At 43.5% G+C, this 15282-nt stretch overlaps 1 protein-coding gene across 1 annotated transcript in view; it reads right to left on the minus strand.

Moving 5' to 3' along the window:
- Nucleotides 1-6791: 6791 nt before the first annotated feature.
- KCND2 (potassium voltage-gated channel subfamily D member 2) overlaps nucleotides 6792-15282 on the minus strand; it is a 558992-nt gene continuing 550501 nt past the window's right edge. The window contains exon 6 of the mRNA XM_082255657.1: nucleotides 6792-8182. Coding sequence (XP_082111783.1) covers nucleotides 8005-8182 — 178 coding nt within the window. The 3' untranslated portion in view covers nucleotides 6792-8004. The remainder of the gene's footprint in view (nucleotides 8183-15282) is intronic.

The raw sequence follows: 15282 nt of genomic DNA on the forward strand, positions 1-15282 counted from the left end.
TAACGTGGATAGCCAAAGAACCAATGAATCCAGTCACTTTCCTTGTTTCCAGCTATTATACATCTGCTCCAGTAGCAAAAAAAATGAAGCTGGAACAGACAGCATGGCTTTAAAATTCTCATTAGGTTTGTACTGAGAAAAGATGCATATTACCTAGCTAAAATGTAAATTTACACTTTTATAGGTGTAATGTTTTGTCATAAGTTTTAACATCTCTTATACAGTTAGACTTCATAAATCAGACAGTGCTAAGAACAATTCTAACATATTAAGTGTAGTGACCCATATCAACCAATAAGATTTATTTCTTTTATAGTCACATCAGTAATAGATTAATTGGTTTGGTTGGGTAATGGTTTCTATTTCACGAAATGTTATTATAACCCTTCTTAGAATAGTGTGCATATTATTTCTGCACATCCTATCATGCCTTGACTTTGACCTGGTTTAGTAATTGCCATGGGATATCACATTAAATGTAATCTTTGAATTTAGGAGTGCTGGTGACTGATGAATCTAGTCACATCCTTTTTTGATAATTTCAGGAATTAGAATGGATGAAAATTAGGCATAGTTATACAAGATCCTTAACATTACTAAATATATTAAAGGAAAGTGATAGACAGATTGAGATGACACTTCTGCGTAGTTCAATAAAGAAAATGTTTTTAGTGGACATAAGTCTAAAGCTGGCCATAAATGGATCTAAATCAGTTCAACAGGGACCGGCTGGCTTTCAATCCATGTATTGTTGTTCATGTTCAACAGAAGTTGATCTATTGTCAGGGTGCCAGGAAACCAGACCACTCGGAGATAGTAAAATAAGGCAGTTTTTTTGAGCAAACAACACTAAACGCACAGCAGGAGAAAGGAGCGAGATCAGGAACAGCCGGGGTCAAGTCCAGAAGCGGGTGGTCATTAAGCCGGGGTCGAGTCCAGAAGTGGGTAGTCATCCAAGCCGGGGTCGAGTCCAGAAGTGGGTAGTCATCCAAGATGGGGTCGAGTCCAGAAGTGGGTAGTCTGCCGATGCCGGGTCATCTGCCGATGCAGGGTCGAGAGTCAGGAGAATAGTCAGTCATGTCTGGTCAGACACCAAGGAACACGGAGAACAGAAGACTGCTAGCAGTGATGCAACTTGGAGCACAAAGGCAAGGGCAAGGACTGCAACCCATCAGGTGATTGATCTAGTCAGGTGTGCAGCATCATCACTCTGCGACACCCAAGATAGCTGCCAACAGGAGGACAAGGTAAGACCTTGACAGTACCCTCCCTGCAATGGCCCCTCCTTTGCGAAGCAAACAGCGGTTTCTAAGGAAAGCGAGCATGGAAAGCGCAGAGAAGGGCATGAACATTAGTGGAGGGAACCCAGGACCACTCCTCAGGACCATAATCCTTCCAGTGCACCAGGTATTAAACCTGACCTCAGAACAGATCAGAATCCAAGATGATGCTAACCTCATACTCCTTAAGATTGCCCACAGGAATAGGACGAGGAAGTGAGGAAGTATAGTGATTGCAAACCAGTGGCTTCAAAAGTGACACGTGAAAGACATTGGAGATACGCATGCCAGGGGGAAGACCAAGGGCATAGGCCACCAGGTTCACCTTACATAGGATGCAAAAAGGCCAAAAATGGGGTGCCAGATGACGGGTCTACAACCACACCCTCTGCCCGACCTGGTATGAAGGATCAGATAAACGTCTCCTGTCTGCCTGGAGGTTCTGACTCTGTGCAGAAACCCATAAAGACTCTTGAATCTGCACCCAGGGGGAACGGAGGGTACGAAGAAATGCCGAAATGTCCTGTGGCATGAACAGTTTGGGCAACACAGCGGGTTGGAACCCATAATTAGCCATGAATGGAGACATTACGGAAGACAAGTTGATGGCAGTGTTCCTGTCAAACTCTGCCCAGGGTAGCAGATCAACCCAATTGTTCTGATGGTCAGAGATATAGCAGCATAGAAATTGCTCCAGAGCTTCATTGGAATGCTCAACAGCACCATTGGACTGGGAATGGTTAACCGAGGAGAAAGAGAGTTGAATACCCAACTGGGAGCAAAAGGTGCGCCAGAACCCAGAGACAAACTGGTTCCCACGGTCCGAGAAAATCTCCATAGGCAACCCGTGTAAATGAAAGACCTCCCTGGCAAACACCAAGGCAAGCTCCTGAGCAGTAGGCAGCCTTTTAAATGGAACACAGTGGCACATCTTGGAGAACTGGTCAACCACCATGAGGATAACCGTGTAACCTCCAGATGCGGGACGCGGGAAGTTCCACAATAGAATCCATGACCAGGTGAAATCAGGGATGCTCCCCATTGGGAATGGGATGCAGTAGGCCCAAGGGAAGGTGCCGAGTGGAGATTTGTTCAAGCAGCCACATATGCAGCAACATCAGTGTGGAGAGATGGCCACCAGAACTGACGGAAAATGGCCCAGGACATCTGGTTCTTACCAGGATGACCGGCAGTCTTGGAATAGTGATACGTGCACAGCAGTCTAATGCGCAACCCCTCAGGTACAAAAGATTTGCCAGCAAATCTCTCTGTAGGAGCATCAGGTTCAGCAGCGAAGATCTGCTCCCCAAGAGGAGAGGTTAAGTTGGTGCGGATGGCAGTCAGGATATGATCTGAAGGTATGACCGGTCTTGGCACTGAGTCCTCCCTGAACAACTCAGAATACTGGCAAGACAAGGCATCAGCCTTAACATTCTTTGAGCCTGGCAAATAGGAGACCACATAGTTAAAACGAGACAAGAATAAGTCCCATCTGGCCTGACGGGGTGTGCGCCTCTTGGCCTCTGAGAGATATGTCAGATTCTTATGATCGGTGAGAATGAGAACTGGAACCACAGAACCTTCGAGTAAGTGTCTCCACTCTTTGGGAGTCAGGATAATGTCCAAGAGCTCTCTGTCTCCAATCTCGTAATTACGTTCAGCTGGAGACAGCTTCTTGGAGTAGAACCCACAAGGAAGTAAGGGTCCATCAGGCGTCCGACGCTGAGACAGGAGGGTGCCTTTTCCCGTCTCAGATGCATCAACCTCTAGGACAAAGGGCAAACCAGGATTGGGATGAGATAGAATAGGAGCAGAAGCAAAAGCAAACTTGAGGACCTCGAAAGCTTGGATGGCAGAAGGTGTCCAATTGTGGGAATCGCTGCCCCTCTTGGTCAGATCAGAGATAGGTTTGGCCAAAGAGGAAAAGTTCCTGATAAATTTTCCGATAAAACTTGGCAAACCCAAGGAAATACTGAATGGAACGGAGACCACTAGGGCGAGGCCATTGTAGAACAGCCGAAACCTTCCTTCTGAGGGTCCATGGAGAAACCCTTCAGCAGAAATTATGTAGACCAAGAAGGCAACCTTACACGAAATTCACATTTCTCAAGCTTACAGAAAAGCCCATTCTCACGTAACCGTTGCAGCACCCGTCTGACATCCAGGTAGTGAGATTCAATTGAAACCGAGTAAATCAAGATGCCGTCCACATAGACTACCATGCATTGCTGCAACATATCACGAAAGACATCATTGATGAACTCCCGAAAGACATTGCACAAGCCAAAAGGCATAACCAGAGATTCGTAATGACCAGTTCAGGTATTAAATGTGGTCTTCCTCCCGTCTCCCTCCTTGATCCTTATGAGGTTATACGCGGCCCTTAGGTCAAGCTTGGTAAAGACCATTACTCCCTTGAGGTGAACAACTCGGTAATCAACAGGGATCAGGTATGCTTTCTTGACCATGATGTGATTGAGGTCAACTCACCTCAACTCACCTCTCTTTTTCTTTATGAAGAAAAAACCGGCACCCGCTGGAGGACTTGTGAATGTGCCCCCAACAAGTGCATCCGCAACGTACTCCTCCATGGACTTATTCTCCGCAACTGCAAGAGGGGGAATGGCACCAGGTTGCAAGTCTATAGCACATTTGTACGGACAATGAGGAGGAAGAGTACCAGCTCGCACCTTGTCAAATACATCTTGATATTTACAATATTCAGTAGGCAACACAGAATCCGAGGAGGTACAAAGTATCTTAACAGGCCCACAGATACAAACAGCGCCACACTGTGGAGACCAAGAGAGGATCTCGACCGACTGCCAATCAAAGGCCAGATTGTGTTTCTGAAGTCAAGGGTACCCCAAAACAAGTAGTCCAGGGAGGAAATATCCTGGAAACAGGTCGACTCCCAGTGAACAGCCTCTATCGCCATATCAACCGGAACAGTCTCATGGGTAACCTGTCCTGGTTGCAGGGGTATGCCATCAATCACCTCAATACCCAGTGGAGGAACACGAGGCTGCAAGAGTATAGAATTCACTGCAGCAAACGTACTGTAAATAAAATAACTGCCAGCACCGGAGTCTACCAGCACCTGAGTAACCACCGAACCCACTGCCCAGGAGAAGACAACTGTGATTAGTGGTTTATCTTTATGGGAAACCGGGGATGAGGAAATTCAGGTGTGAGCATTTCCTGGACGGGTTGGACAGGATTTCAGGAAATGCCCACCAAAGCACCGGCCCTCCCCCCTCCTAAGGGCCCATTCAGCCTCAGAAAGGCGATTGAACCCCAGCTGCATAGGTTCACAGCCAGACGCACCATCCACAGGAGGCCTGGGAGGTGAGGAAGGAATGGGTGGGAAAGAAAATCTTAGAGCCAATCTGGTAGGAGGCTTCCTCAGGCGCTCCTTAAACAATGGTCTCTCCCTGAACTTGGTATCGATCAAAACCAGGAAGGAAATGAGAGCCCCAAGCTTGTCAGGGAGATCCTTGGCTGCGCTCTCATCCTTCGATGCATCGGAGAAACCATGAAAGAAGACAGCCACCAGAGCCTCATTATTCCAGCCAACCTCTGCTGCCAAGGTACAAAATTCAATGGTATACTCGGCAACAGTTCATATACCCTTTTGAATGGACAGGAGCAGCTTTGCAGCAGAGGCAGAGCGAGCAGGCACATCGAATACCCTACGAAAGGAGGCAACAAAACTCAGGTAATCGAGTATCGCAGGATTATCGGTCTCTCATAAGGGATTCGCCAAGGCCTTGTCCAAGAGCAACAAGATTAGGAAGCCCACCTCGGACCTATCAGAAGGAAACACCCAAGGAACCATCTCATAATAAATGCCCACTTGTTTTAGAAAACCACGACACTGACTCGGTTCATCCCCATAATGCTGCGAAAGGGGGGCTGAACCAATCATCCCTCTGTTAACAGTGACTTCAGCTGCAAACTGCAGAAGCAGGAGTGGCAACAGGAGCAGCACAAGGAGCAACAGCAGGAGGAACCACTGGCCTAGCAGCACCAGGAGCAAGGTGTGCTGTGCGTGCAAACAATGTCTGCAACGCCTGACCCAAAAGGTGATCTTGTTGATCAAGCCTGGTAACCAGCTAGGTGAGTTCGGGAGTGCCTGCATCGTCAGGGTTCATGGCCCTTTGAGTACTGTCAGGGAGCCAGGAAACCAGACCACATGGAGATGCCGGTAAAAAAAAGGCAGTTTTTTGGAGCAAACAACACTAAATGCACAGCAAGAGAAAGGATTAGGTACAGCCGGGGTCAAGTCCAGAAGCAGGTAGTCATCCAAGCCGGGGTCGAGTCCAGAAGTGGGTAGTCTGCCGATGCCAGGTCATCTGCAGATGTGGGATTGAGGGCCACAAGAGTCATGAGCCAAGCCTGGTCAGACACAGAGGAACACGGAGAACAGAAGACTGCTAGCAGTGATGCACCTTGGAGCACAAACGCAAGGGCAAGGACTGCAACCCATCATTTGGATGATATGGTCAGGTGTGCAGCTTCATCACTGTGTGACACCCAAGCAGCAGACAAGTGATGATACAATCAGAGTTTATAAGAGGCAGCAGTCCGCACATGTCCAAGATGGCTGCCAACAGGAGGGCAAGGTAAGACCTTGACAACTATGGACTGAATGGGAATGTTGGAGAACTTGTGTCAATCAGCAGCAGCTGCAGCCACTGATCAGTGTATTCTGATAGCAGAGGAGTCCCACTGTCAGAACACAATAACACAGCAGAGAATATTCCTCTATCCACCTCACTTGTGTGGATGGGGGAATCCGTTAATTTTTTCAGCTTGCTGGCTGATCAAAAAAAGAAGATTAATTTATGGCCAGCTTAACTTCATAGTGTGATAAGACAAATTTGAAAACAAGTTGTTCTTGTCTGCTATAAGCAATGGTAGGGCAATGGCCAAGTTTTTCTTTACAACATGCATGGTGCAGACTTATTCAATATGCAGTTAAAAACCAACAGAGATGTGCAACTTCTAGCAGCTAAAAAATATGTAAGATATTTAAAGCCTAACTACAGGAAAAAAAGAGAAATTTAAATAGTGTACTGTGCATCAATTACCTTACTCTTCAGTTTTGATTCTAAACATCTCTTCCTAAGCCATCATGCAGTGTAATGGATCAAAGTCACATTTTCCTCTAAGAGCCAAGGTAATTTTCTGGCCTGGGGACCAAATATTTTTTTCAGCTTTTTATCTTCTTGGGCAGTGGTCTCTTTACCGCCCCCATGAGTTCTCCTGCCTCTAGAGTGAATGAAAGAGGACTTGGCCACTGGAGGCTTTGCCTCCACCAATAGGAGGCGTTCATATCAAGAAGGCAGTGATGTGGCACCTGAAGAAGAACCCCAGAAAGGAAACAGAAGAAGAGAGAAGGATCATCATGTGACCATGGCTTCAGTTAAGTAAATTTGTATTTTTTTTGTATGAGAGCAGTTAATTAGAGGAGGGGAGGGTGAAGTTAGGCTTTAAAAATAAGTAAAAAGATAGATGCAATTCTGAATAGCTTATCGAATAAGCCCAAGCTTAAAAAAACAACACATACTTGCATTCTGAAGAGTATCTTTCATATAAATGTTTATGTGTTAGTATGGGGCTTCTTCTCTTACAATGACTTTATCCCAAATATACAGTATTTTTTGACTTTATTGTTAAACATCAATATCGACACCACCAGCACTACAAAATAATAAGCGTAACGTTGCAAGCATTCAAGACCAATTACAATCAGTTATCATGCAGTTTCCAGACTCAGGGTTCTTTAAAAATCATTCTGGTAGAAAAAATACCACTGAGCTAATATAGCTATTACCCTTGCTCAAATGCATGTTTTCGTTTTTAATAAACACAAAGTAACAGAATGAAATATCAATCTGTATGCACAGATATTATTTCCCAGTGTCAAAACATACTTTTGTCGGCTAAATGTTAAAAATTAGAAAATAAATACAGACTTTTGATGTAGCAAACACACAGTTATTGCAGCTGTTGCAAAACAAGATAAACCAACAATAAAACAACATCATCAAAAAAAAAAATATATATATTTTTACAACACATAATGCAACTGATTTTATAAATACTGTTCTTTTCCTAAAATGCTTTTTTTTTGTCTTTGTTTTGTAACTGTAAACATTATTCATCCAGTTGTTGCAAACGCATTGAAAGGCTCTTTTTCTAAAATAATGTTTGGTCGAAACAGCCTCAATTACCAAAATCCCTGTTCTGAAGAATAGCTGCATGCATTACAGATGTCATTTAAATAAGTACAAATACTTGCTTTGCACGTTCTTTCATACTCATTACTCTATGGAACGTTCAATGTTTCCTCTGGGGAAAACATAATCACAATGTTTCCATTGCCATAATGCTGTTTTTAGTACTCCAAAAGAGTTCATTTTAGGCTTTTTTTTTATGTTTTTCATATAAAAATGTTGCATTTTTGGAAAGAAAAGGAAAAAAGAGGAAAACTTCAATGGGCAATCTTTCATTGTGCTCATGTATGTAGTCACACGGATATTCAGTTGGAAGATCTGTTATTCAGTCCCATTGCATTATTCAAATATGGTTGTCTTGTCCTATTAGTATGCAAATAATTTACTGTTTGAAAATCTTGGGAAGCTTTGACTGTTTTTATTTCTTTCTGGGATGACTGCAGCTTTTGTGTTCTTAAAAAAAAATCCTCTTTGAGCAGGTCTTATAGAGCTGACACCCTTACAATGTTCCTTTGTGAGTAGTCCGGTGGATCTGGTCTACCATCTTCCTCTGGGGTTGTCAATGGCGGCGTTGGGACACTTATTACTGCTGTGGTGACATATGGCGGCTCACAGTTTAGTATAATAGCTTCTTCCATTTTGGCATTTAGACTGGAACGACTGTAAAACAGGCGAAAAAGGGTCATTTCTCCAAATTCAACATTCAAGCTATTACAATCTAGTTAAAACGCACATTTCCTGGATCTGTTTGCTTAAATTGACCCTTTTATTATTGGGGCTGCTCAATCATTTATAGCATCCTATATCACCCCAATACACACACACACATTGGGGTTGATTTACTAAAATAGGAGAGTGCAAAATCTGGTGCAGCTCTGCATAGAAACCTACCAGCTTCCAGGTTTTTGTTTTGCCAAAGCTTATTTGAACAAGCTGAAGTTAGAAGCTGATTGGCTACCATGTACACCTGCACCAGATTTTGCACTCTCCATTTTAGTAAATCAACCCCACAGTGTATGTACAGTACAGAGAGTATTTAGTTAATCCTTACTACCCATCACCTCCTGTCTGATGTACAGATCCACCCAAATTATTAAAGGATAACTCCACTTTTGTGAGGAAAAATGAATAAAGAAAAAATAATATAACATATACAATTGCGGCACAAGCCAAATTGTAGTTAAATGCTATTAAAAGTGACCTATCCTTTTCAATCTGCAGCCGCTGTAATTTTCTGAAAATGCACTGAAATATGGCTACCTGGAAATGTTCTGTACAAAGAATGTGTACTGACCACATCCCAGAAACATAATTTCCTGCTTGTGTGATTGGCTCACCAATTTTCCCAGAAGTCTGCACTAAGATACAAGTCAGATTTCAGGCATCCCCTGCAACAAGAATGTAATTTTTGGTGAGATACTCCTAATAGGAGCACGTCTAAAGGGATGCAGGCCCAAAAGCTTTACTCAGTAGTGCCATGCAGCTTCTGCAGCAGATTGATAATTATGAAACCACTCCCATTAGACTCATTCTGCACAGGGGCACAGAGGAACAAACAGGGATTTCTTCAGAATAAGAAAAGGTAGGAATTTGCAACAAAGTTTGTTAAAATCCCTCTGAGGGGAATGTTTTTTTCTCAACAAAAGTGGAGTTACACTTCTCTTTTTAATCACAGTTTTGTATGAATATCATCTATGCAAATGATTAGCAATCTCATTGTTGCTGTGAGATTTTGCCCATGCATTATAGATAAGCCTAATGTGGCATTGATCCCATTCCCTCTTTACTAATCCTGTCTAAAACTTCACACATTTGCTCTTAATTTGAGTTAAGTGTGCAAACATTTATGTATGTTGTGGATGATGACCTAGAAAGATCACCAATAATTTGATATTTAACATAAGTAGCAAAATAGGCATAACCAGGAAAAGGAGATTCATTCCCTATTGACCCTTCTCAGCTCTGTTGTTCCACTTGCCCTCATATTCTGCATAACTGTGAAGGCTGGCGGCTAAATTTACAAAAATAAAAAATTGAAGAAGATGAACAATGGCACCTCCAGGCTGCAGTGTTTTTCTTAAGTGAGGTATATGTAAAGAGATTATGTCACCAGACGATTCATTTAACAACAATATTCCCCAAAGGTCATATGTACATTGAACATATTTTATGCATGTTATTTCCCCTTTAAATGCCTCCCTTTTGCAGACTTCCATAAGCGCTGAGACTGCTGCTGGATGCCTCCATCTTGGATGTTTACAGCCCCAGCAGACTCAAAATTCAAGTGAAATGCTACACTAATATTCCCCCTTGCTCCTTCCCTTGCAGCTACATAAAATATTATGTAGGGAGGTGAAGGGAGGGGTGGAGGAACAGAGCCAGCACAGAGTATAATTAGACTCTCTCAGAGGAGAAGACTTTGAGGTGTAAGGAGGAAGGAGGCTGTGCTAGGGAATTGACGCTTTCTGGAGTAGTCAAATTTTCTAACAAGTTCAAAGACACATTGCAAGTGAATAAAAAATAATTTATGAAAAGGAAAACACTGCAAGTAAGTATTTAAAATATTTGAATAAAATATAAAATGTTTGCACATGTGTCAACCTATAAAAAAACTAAACAATTTTTAAGTCAAACTTTATACTAAATATAAAAAAAACATATAGAGATATTGGTAACTTAACCAATGGATGTTAATGCTGGAACATTTGGCCTGGGCATCAGTATGACAATGATTTTGGTCATAAAAGATTTAACCACTTGCCTACTGGGCCCTTTTCCCCTCTTTCTGCCAAGGCCGATTTTCAACTATCAGTGCTGTCGCACTTTGAATCACAATTTGCACGGCCAGTTTTTGAAAGGTCCTATATTAAAGAAAATATTGTCCCTGAAGTAGATCAAATGTCAATCACGATGAATGCCAGCCACTAACCTGAACTAAAAATAAAGGAGATCCGCACCCACAGCTCCACTCTTTTTAACTGCGGCTAAATAAACTGCTATGTATGATGGTGGCCTGCTCCGTATGATGTCAATGATCAACCGTATGATCAACCCAGCATGCCCGGTGCCCCCCCTTCCCCTCCCTAAGGGTTTGATATGGAAATGTCAAATGCTCCTAGCAACAGCATTTTTTTAAGCTAGTATGCATGGAGCCTAAATGCAGTTTATCAGTCCTATTATGTTCAGTGGCGTCACTAGAGTGTGTCTTCTGGTGCAGTAACCCGAGTGTGTGTCTTCTGGTGCAGTAACCCCCCCACCCCACACCCACAGTGCACTGAGCAGGCTAGTGCATTGGCGCAACTCTCTCCCCAGCCTGCCACAGTGGATGGAGCCAGGATGGGAACAGGGTGGTGGATGCAGACGGGATGGGATCAGGGTGGTGGATCTAGCTGGGATGGGATCGGGAAAAGGATAGATGAAGCTGGTATGGGATCAGGGGAATGAATGGAGCCAGGATGGGTTTGAGGTGGTGAATGGAGCCGTGATGGAATCAGGGTGGTGGATGGAGCCGGGATGGACTCAGGGTGGTGAATGGAGCTGGGATGGGATCAGGATGGTGGATGGAGCGGGGAAAGATCGGGGAAATAGATGGAACTGGGATGGAATCAGGGTGGTGGATGGAGCTGGGATGGGATCAGGGATATGAAAGGGGCTGGGATGGGATCAGGGTGGTGGATGGAGTCAGGATGGGATCAGGGTAGTGGATCGAGTGGGTATGGGATTGGGCAAAGGATGGATGAAGCTGGTATGGGATCAGAGGAATGAATGGAGCCAGGATAGGTTTGAGGTGGTGGATGGAGCTGTGATGTAATCAGGGTTGTGAATGGAGCCGGGAGGGACTCAGGGTGGTGGATGGAGCCAGAATAGGAACAGGATGGTGGATGGAGTGGGGATAAGATTGGGGAAATGGATGGAGCTGGGATGGGATCAGGGTGGTGGATGGAGCTGGGATGGGATCAGGGATATGAAAGGGGCTGGGATGGGATCAGGGTGGTGGATGGAGTCAGGATGGGATCAGGGTGGTGGATCGAGTGGGTATGGGATTGGGCAAAGGATGGATGAAGCTGGTATGGGATCAGATTAATGAATGGAGCCAGGATAGGTTTGAGGTGGTGGATGGAGCTGTGATGTAATCAGGGTTGTGAACGGAGCCGGGAGGGACTCAGGGTGGTGGATGGAGCCGGAATAGGAACAGGATGGTGGATGGAGTGGGGATAAGATTGGGGAAATGGATGGAGCTGGGATGGGATCAGGGTGGTGAATGGAGCCAGGATGGGATCAGTGTGGTGGATCGAGTGGGGATGGGATTGGGCAAAGGATGGATCAAGCTGGTATTGGATAAGGGGAATGAATGAAGTCAGGATGGGTTTGAGGTGGTGGATGGAGCCGTGATGGAATCAGGGTGGTGGATGGAGCTGGGATGGACTCAGGGTGGTGGATGGAGCCAGGATGGGATCAGGATGGTGGATGGAGCAGGGATAAGATCGGGGAAATGGATGGAGAGCTGGGATGGAATCAGGGTGGTGGGGTATGAATGGGGTCAGGGTGGTGGATGGAGCCGGGATGGGATCGGGGAATGGATGGAGCTGGGATGGGATCGGGGAATGGATGGGAGCCAGGATGGGATCAGGGTCGAGGATGGAGCCGAGATGGGATCGGGGGAATGGATGAAGCTGGGATGGGATCTGGGAATAGATGGGAGCAAGGATGGGATTGAGGTCATGGATGGAGTCGGGATGGGATCAGGGGAATGAATGAAGCTCAGATAGGATCGAGGTGGTGAATAGAGTTTGGATGGAATCGGGGGGGAAGATGGAGCCAGGATGGGATCCTTGATTTGAGAGGGGTGGGGGGTTAAAGGATATGTGTTTGGGTGTGCTTTGGGAGGGGAATTGTGCTGGGGGTTAAACTTCAAATCTGCCCCTCTCCTTCTTGCACAAGTCCTCTCTAACCCAAAACAAAGCACCCTCTGGCTGATCCTTTCTATTAAACATGTTAGACTGTTATACTACCATTTTCTGTTTCGAGAGTTATGCGAGTCAATTTTTTAGCCGCTGAGATTTCAGCTGACATAATGTTTATACTTTATGTAGAAAAAGGGGGGGTATCTAGAACTGCCCACTGGGGCAGAGATAGAACCAAGGGGGATTTAAATGTGCCACTCACACCAAAATCTTGACAAGTTGTGAACTTACTTAAAAGTTGATAGAGAAAATTTATTCAACATATATTAAAAACAGACAAACATACATGGTATTGCAGATTCATATACATATATTGTAAACAAGACCAACAGATGATTATATTTGGATGAGCCCAAAAAAAAAAGTGGGACTACATGTAAAATGGGCAGTTGCTGGAACTACGCGTTTCGCTCTGAATGCTTCATCAGGCTGAATATTGGACTTTTATCAATCCTTTTTTCCTTCCTCTTGAGACTCTTTTGGGATAAAAACTTAATAATATGGTAAATATAGATACATTGTGCTAACAGAGGTCAAAAATATTTATTTTTTATTTTTTGTTTCCTTGATTGATGGATGTATACTTTTTTGTTTTCAAACTTGAGTATATTCAGATGAAATAAAAAGTGTTTCGTACTAAATAAATGTATTTATTATGTCCTAATCTCTATACTATTTATTCTGTAGATTTTCTATATGTATTGAGAATATTTTGAAACAGCTGGAAGCATTCAGAGCAAAACGCGTAGTTCCAGCAACTCCCCGTTTTACATGTAGTCCCACTTTTTTTTGGGCTCATCCAAATATAATCATCTGTTGGTCTTGTTTACAATATATGTATATGAATCTGCAATACCATGTATGTTTGTCTGTTTTTAATATATGTTGAATACATTTTCTCTATCAACTTTTAAGTAAGTTCACAACTTGTCAAGATTTTTGTGTGAGTGACACATTTAAATACCCCTTGGTTCTATCTCTGCCCCAGTGGGCAGTTCTAGATACCCCCCCCACCCTTTTTCTACATAATTTTAACTTTGGGGAAGGTGCCAATTGACTAGTGATGTGTAGTTAAAGCCACTTTCTCCCCCTCCACAACCCAATGTTTATACTTTATTCTCAAGCTCCCTTGAAGGACCAAAATAAATGCTAGATGCTTAGCCTGTACAGTGGTAAACGTGCAAAGCACACATACTGTATGTGCTAAATCATTTTGCATGGCACTTCCTGCTTGTATGCCTGTTTCATCTAGCAATCCCTTGAGTCTTTGCATGTCCTTTGCTACAGCAGTTGGAAATGTAGGAAAACCACCAAAGAGAACCGTATATTGGTTGTCAAAATCCCCAATTGCATATAAAAACAAGTGATAACCCCTAGGAAAGGTTGTTGTAAGGCAACTTCAAAACCAGTGGGATAATTTATATAAAACCATATATTTATTTCATCCATTAAAAAGTAGTTAGCAATATTCATGGTTAAAAATATGTATGAGCAGATATGGCTGAAAATGCAAAAAACATATACTTAAACTTAGTGACAACATCTCCTCTCGATCCAGACTCGTTCCAGGAAGAGTTCAATCCTTTCTTCAGGGGTATAATAGGAGGAGGTCATAAATACTTTTCGTTTCATACTTGATGATGAGTGATTGTTACAGCCGTATTAGATTTAAAAGCCAGGTTAACTTTTCCTGAGGGGGGGACATCCATCCATTCCCACAGCCAGGGCCCTGGGTGACCCACACAGATGACGGCTCCCAGATCTCTAAATGCTATGGGCAGGTACTCTTGCAGATAGATATGCAGGATGTGTGGTATGGATGGCCAGGGCAGAGGTGCTAACTTTTTTTTGTTTGTTTTTGAAAATTATTTTTACTGTTTACCAGTTATTTAAAAAATACAATGCAAAGACTGCATGTCGAACAAAAATACAACCACTACATACAGTCGATGATAATCAGTACAAGCAAGAAATAAAGCAATAACACAGAACAAAAAAAGGGGGTGGGGTTATACAAATTATACCTGCGACCTGTACAGCACTCTCCGCATCCTAGCAGAAAGTAAGGATACACAACCCACCTACAGTACAGTAAGATACTCCAGAGGAAAATGAAATACTATACATTTTGTTATACAAAGCAGAGATCGGAAAACCTTACATATATACATATATATATATGCATACAGTTAGGACAAATAACTTACAGGTCACTTAATTAAATATGGGCATCCTACAGAACGGGAATTATGCCCAAAAATAAAAACAATCAATCAGAAACAGTGTGTGGGTAGTCATCCCATCCTCTCCATACTTTATCAAATTTATGAAGTGCCCCTTGACTAGCGTAAGTCCCCTTATAGAAGGAAAGTGCCTTATTCACCAGGGATTTCCAGGCATCCACAGAGGGCACTGCCACTTTCTTTGGATCCATATCGGAATGGACACACAGAGCAGTGGCTCGGCTTGGCTCAGGTGCCCCCATAGCAAGCTGCTTGCTGTGGGGGCACTCGGCAGGAGGGAGGGGCCAGGAGGATCAGAGCTGCTCTATGCAAAACCACTGCACAGAGGGGGTAAGTATAACATGTTTTTAATTTTTAAACAAAAAAAAATGGGGCTTTAGTATCACTTTAGGTAGTTTGTCTCATCCGTGTAAACTGATAAATTAAACAACAGACTTACTGGCTGGATCACCATGGATGAAAATAGAAGAAAGAAAGCATAAAAATGGAAACTAATACAGCCATCACATCTAAGAATTAGTAAGTAGGGATGATCGAACTTTTGAAAAGTTCG

The sequence above is a fragment of the Pelophylax lessonae genome (genome assembly GCF_965119305.1).
Source record: "Pelophylax lessonae genome assembly, chromosome: 4".
NCBI lineage: Eukaryota > Metazoa > Chordata > Amphibia > Anura > Ranidae > Pelophylax > Pelophylax lessonae.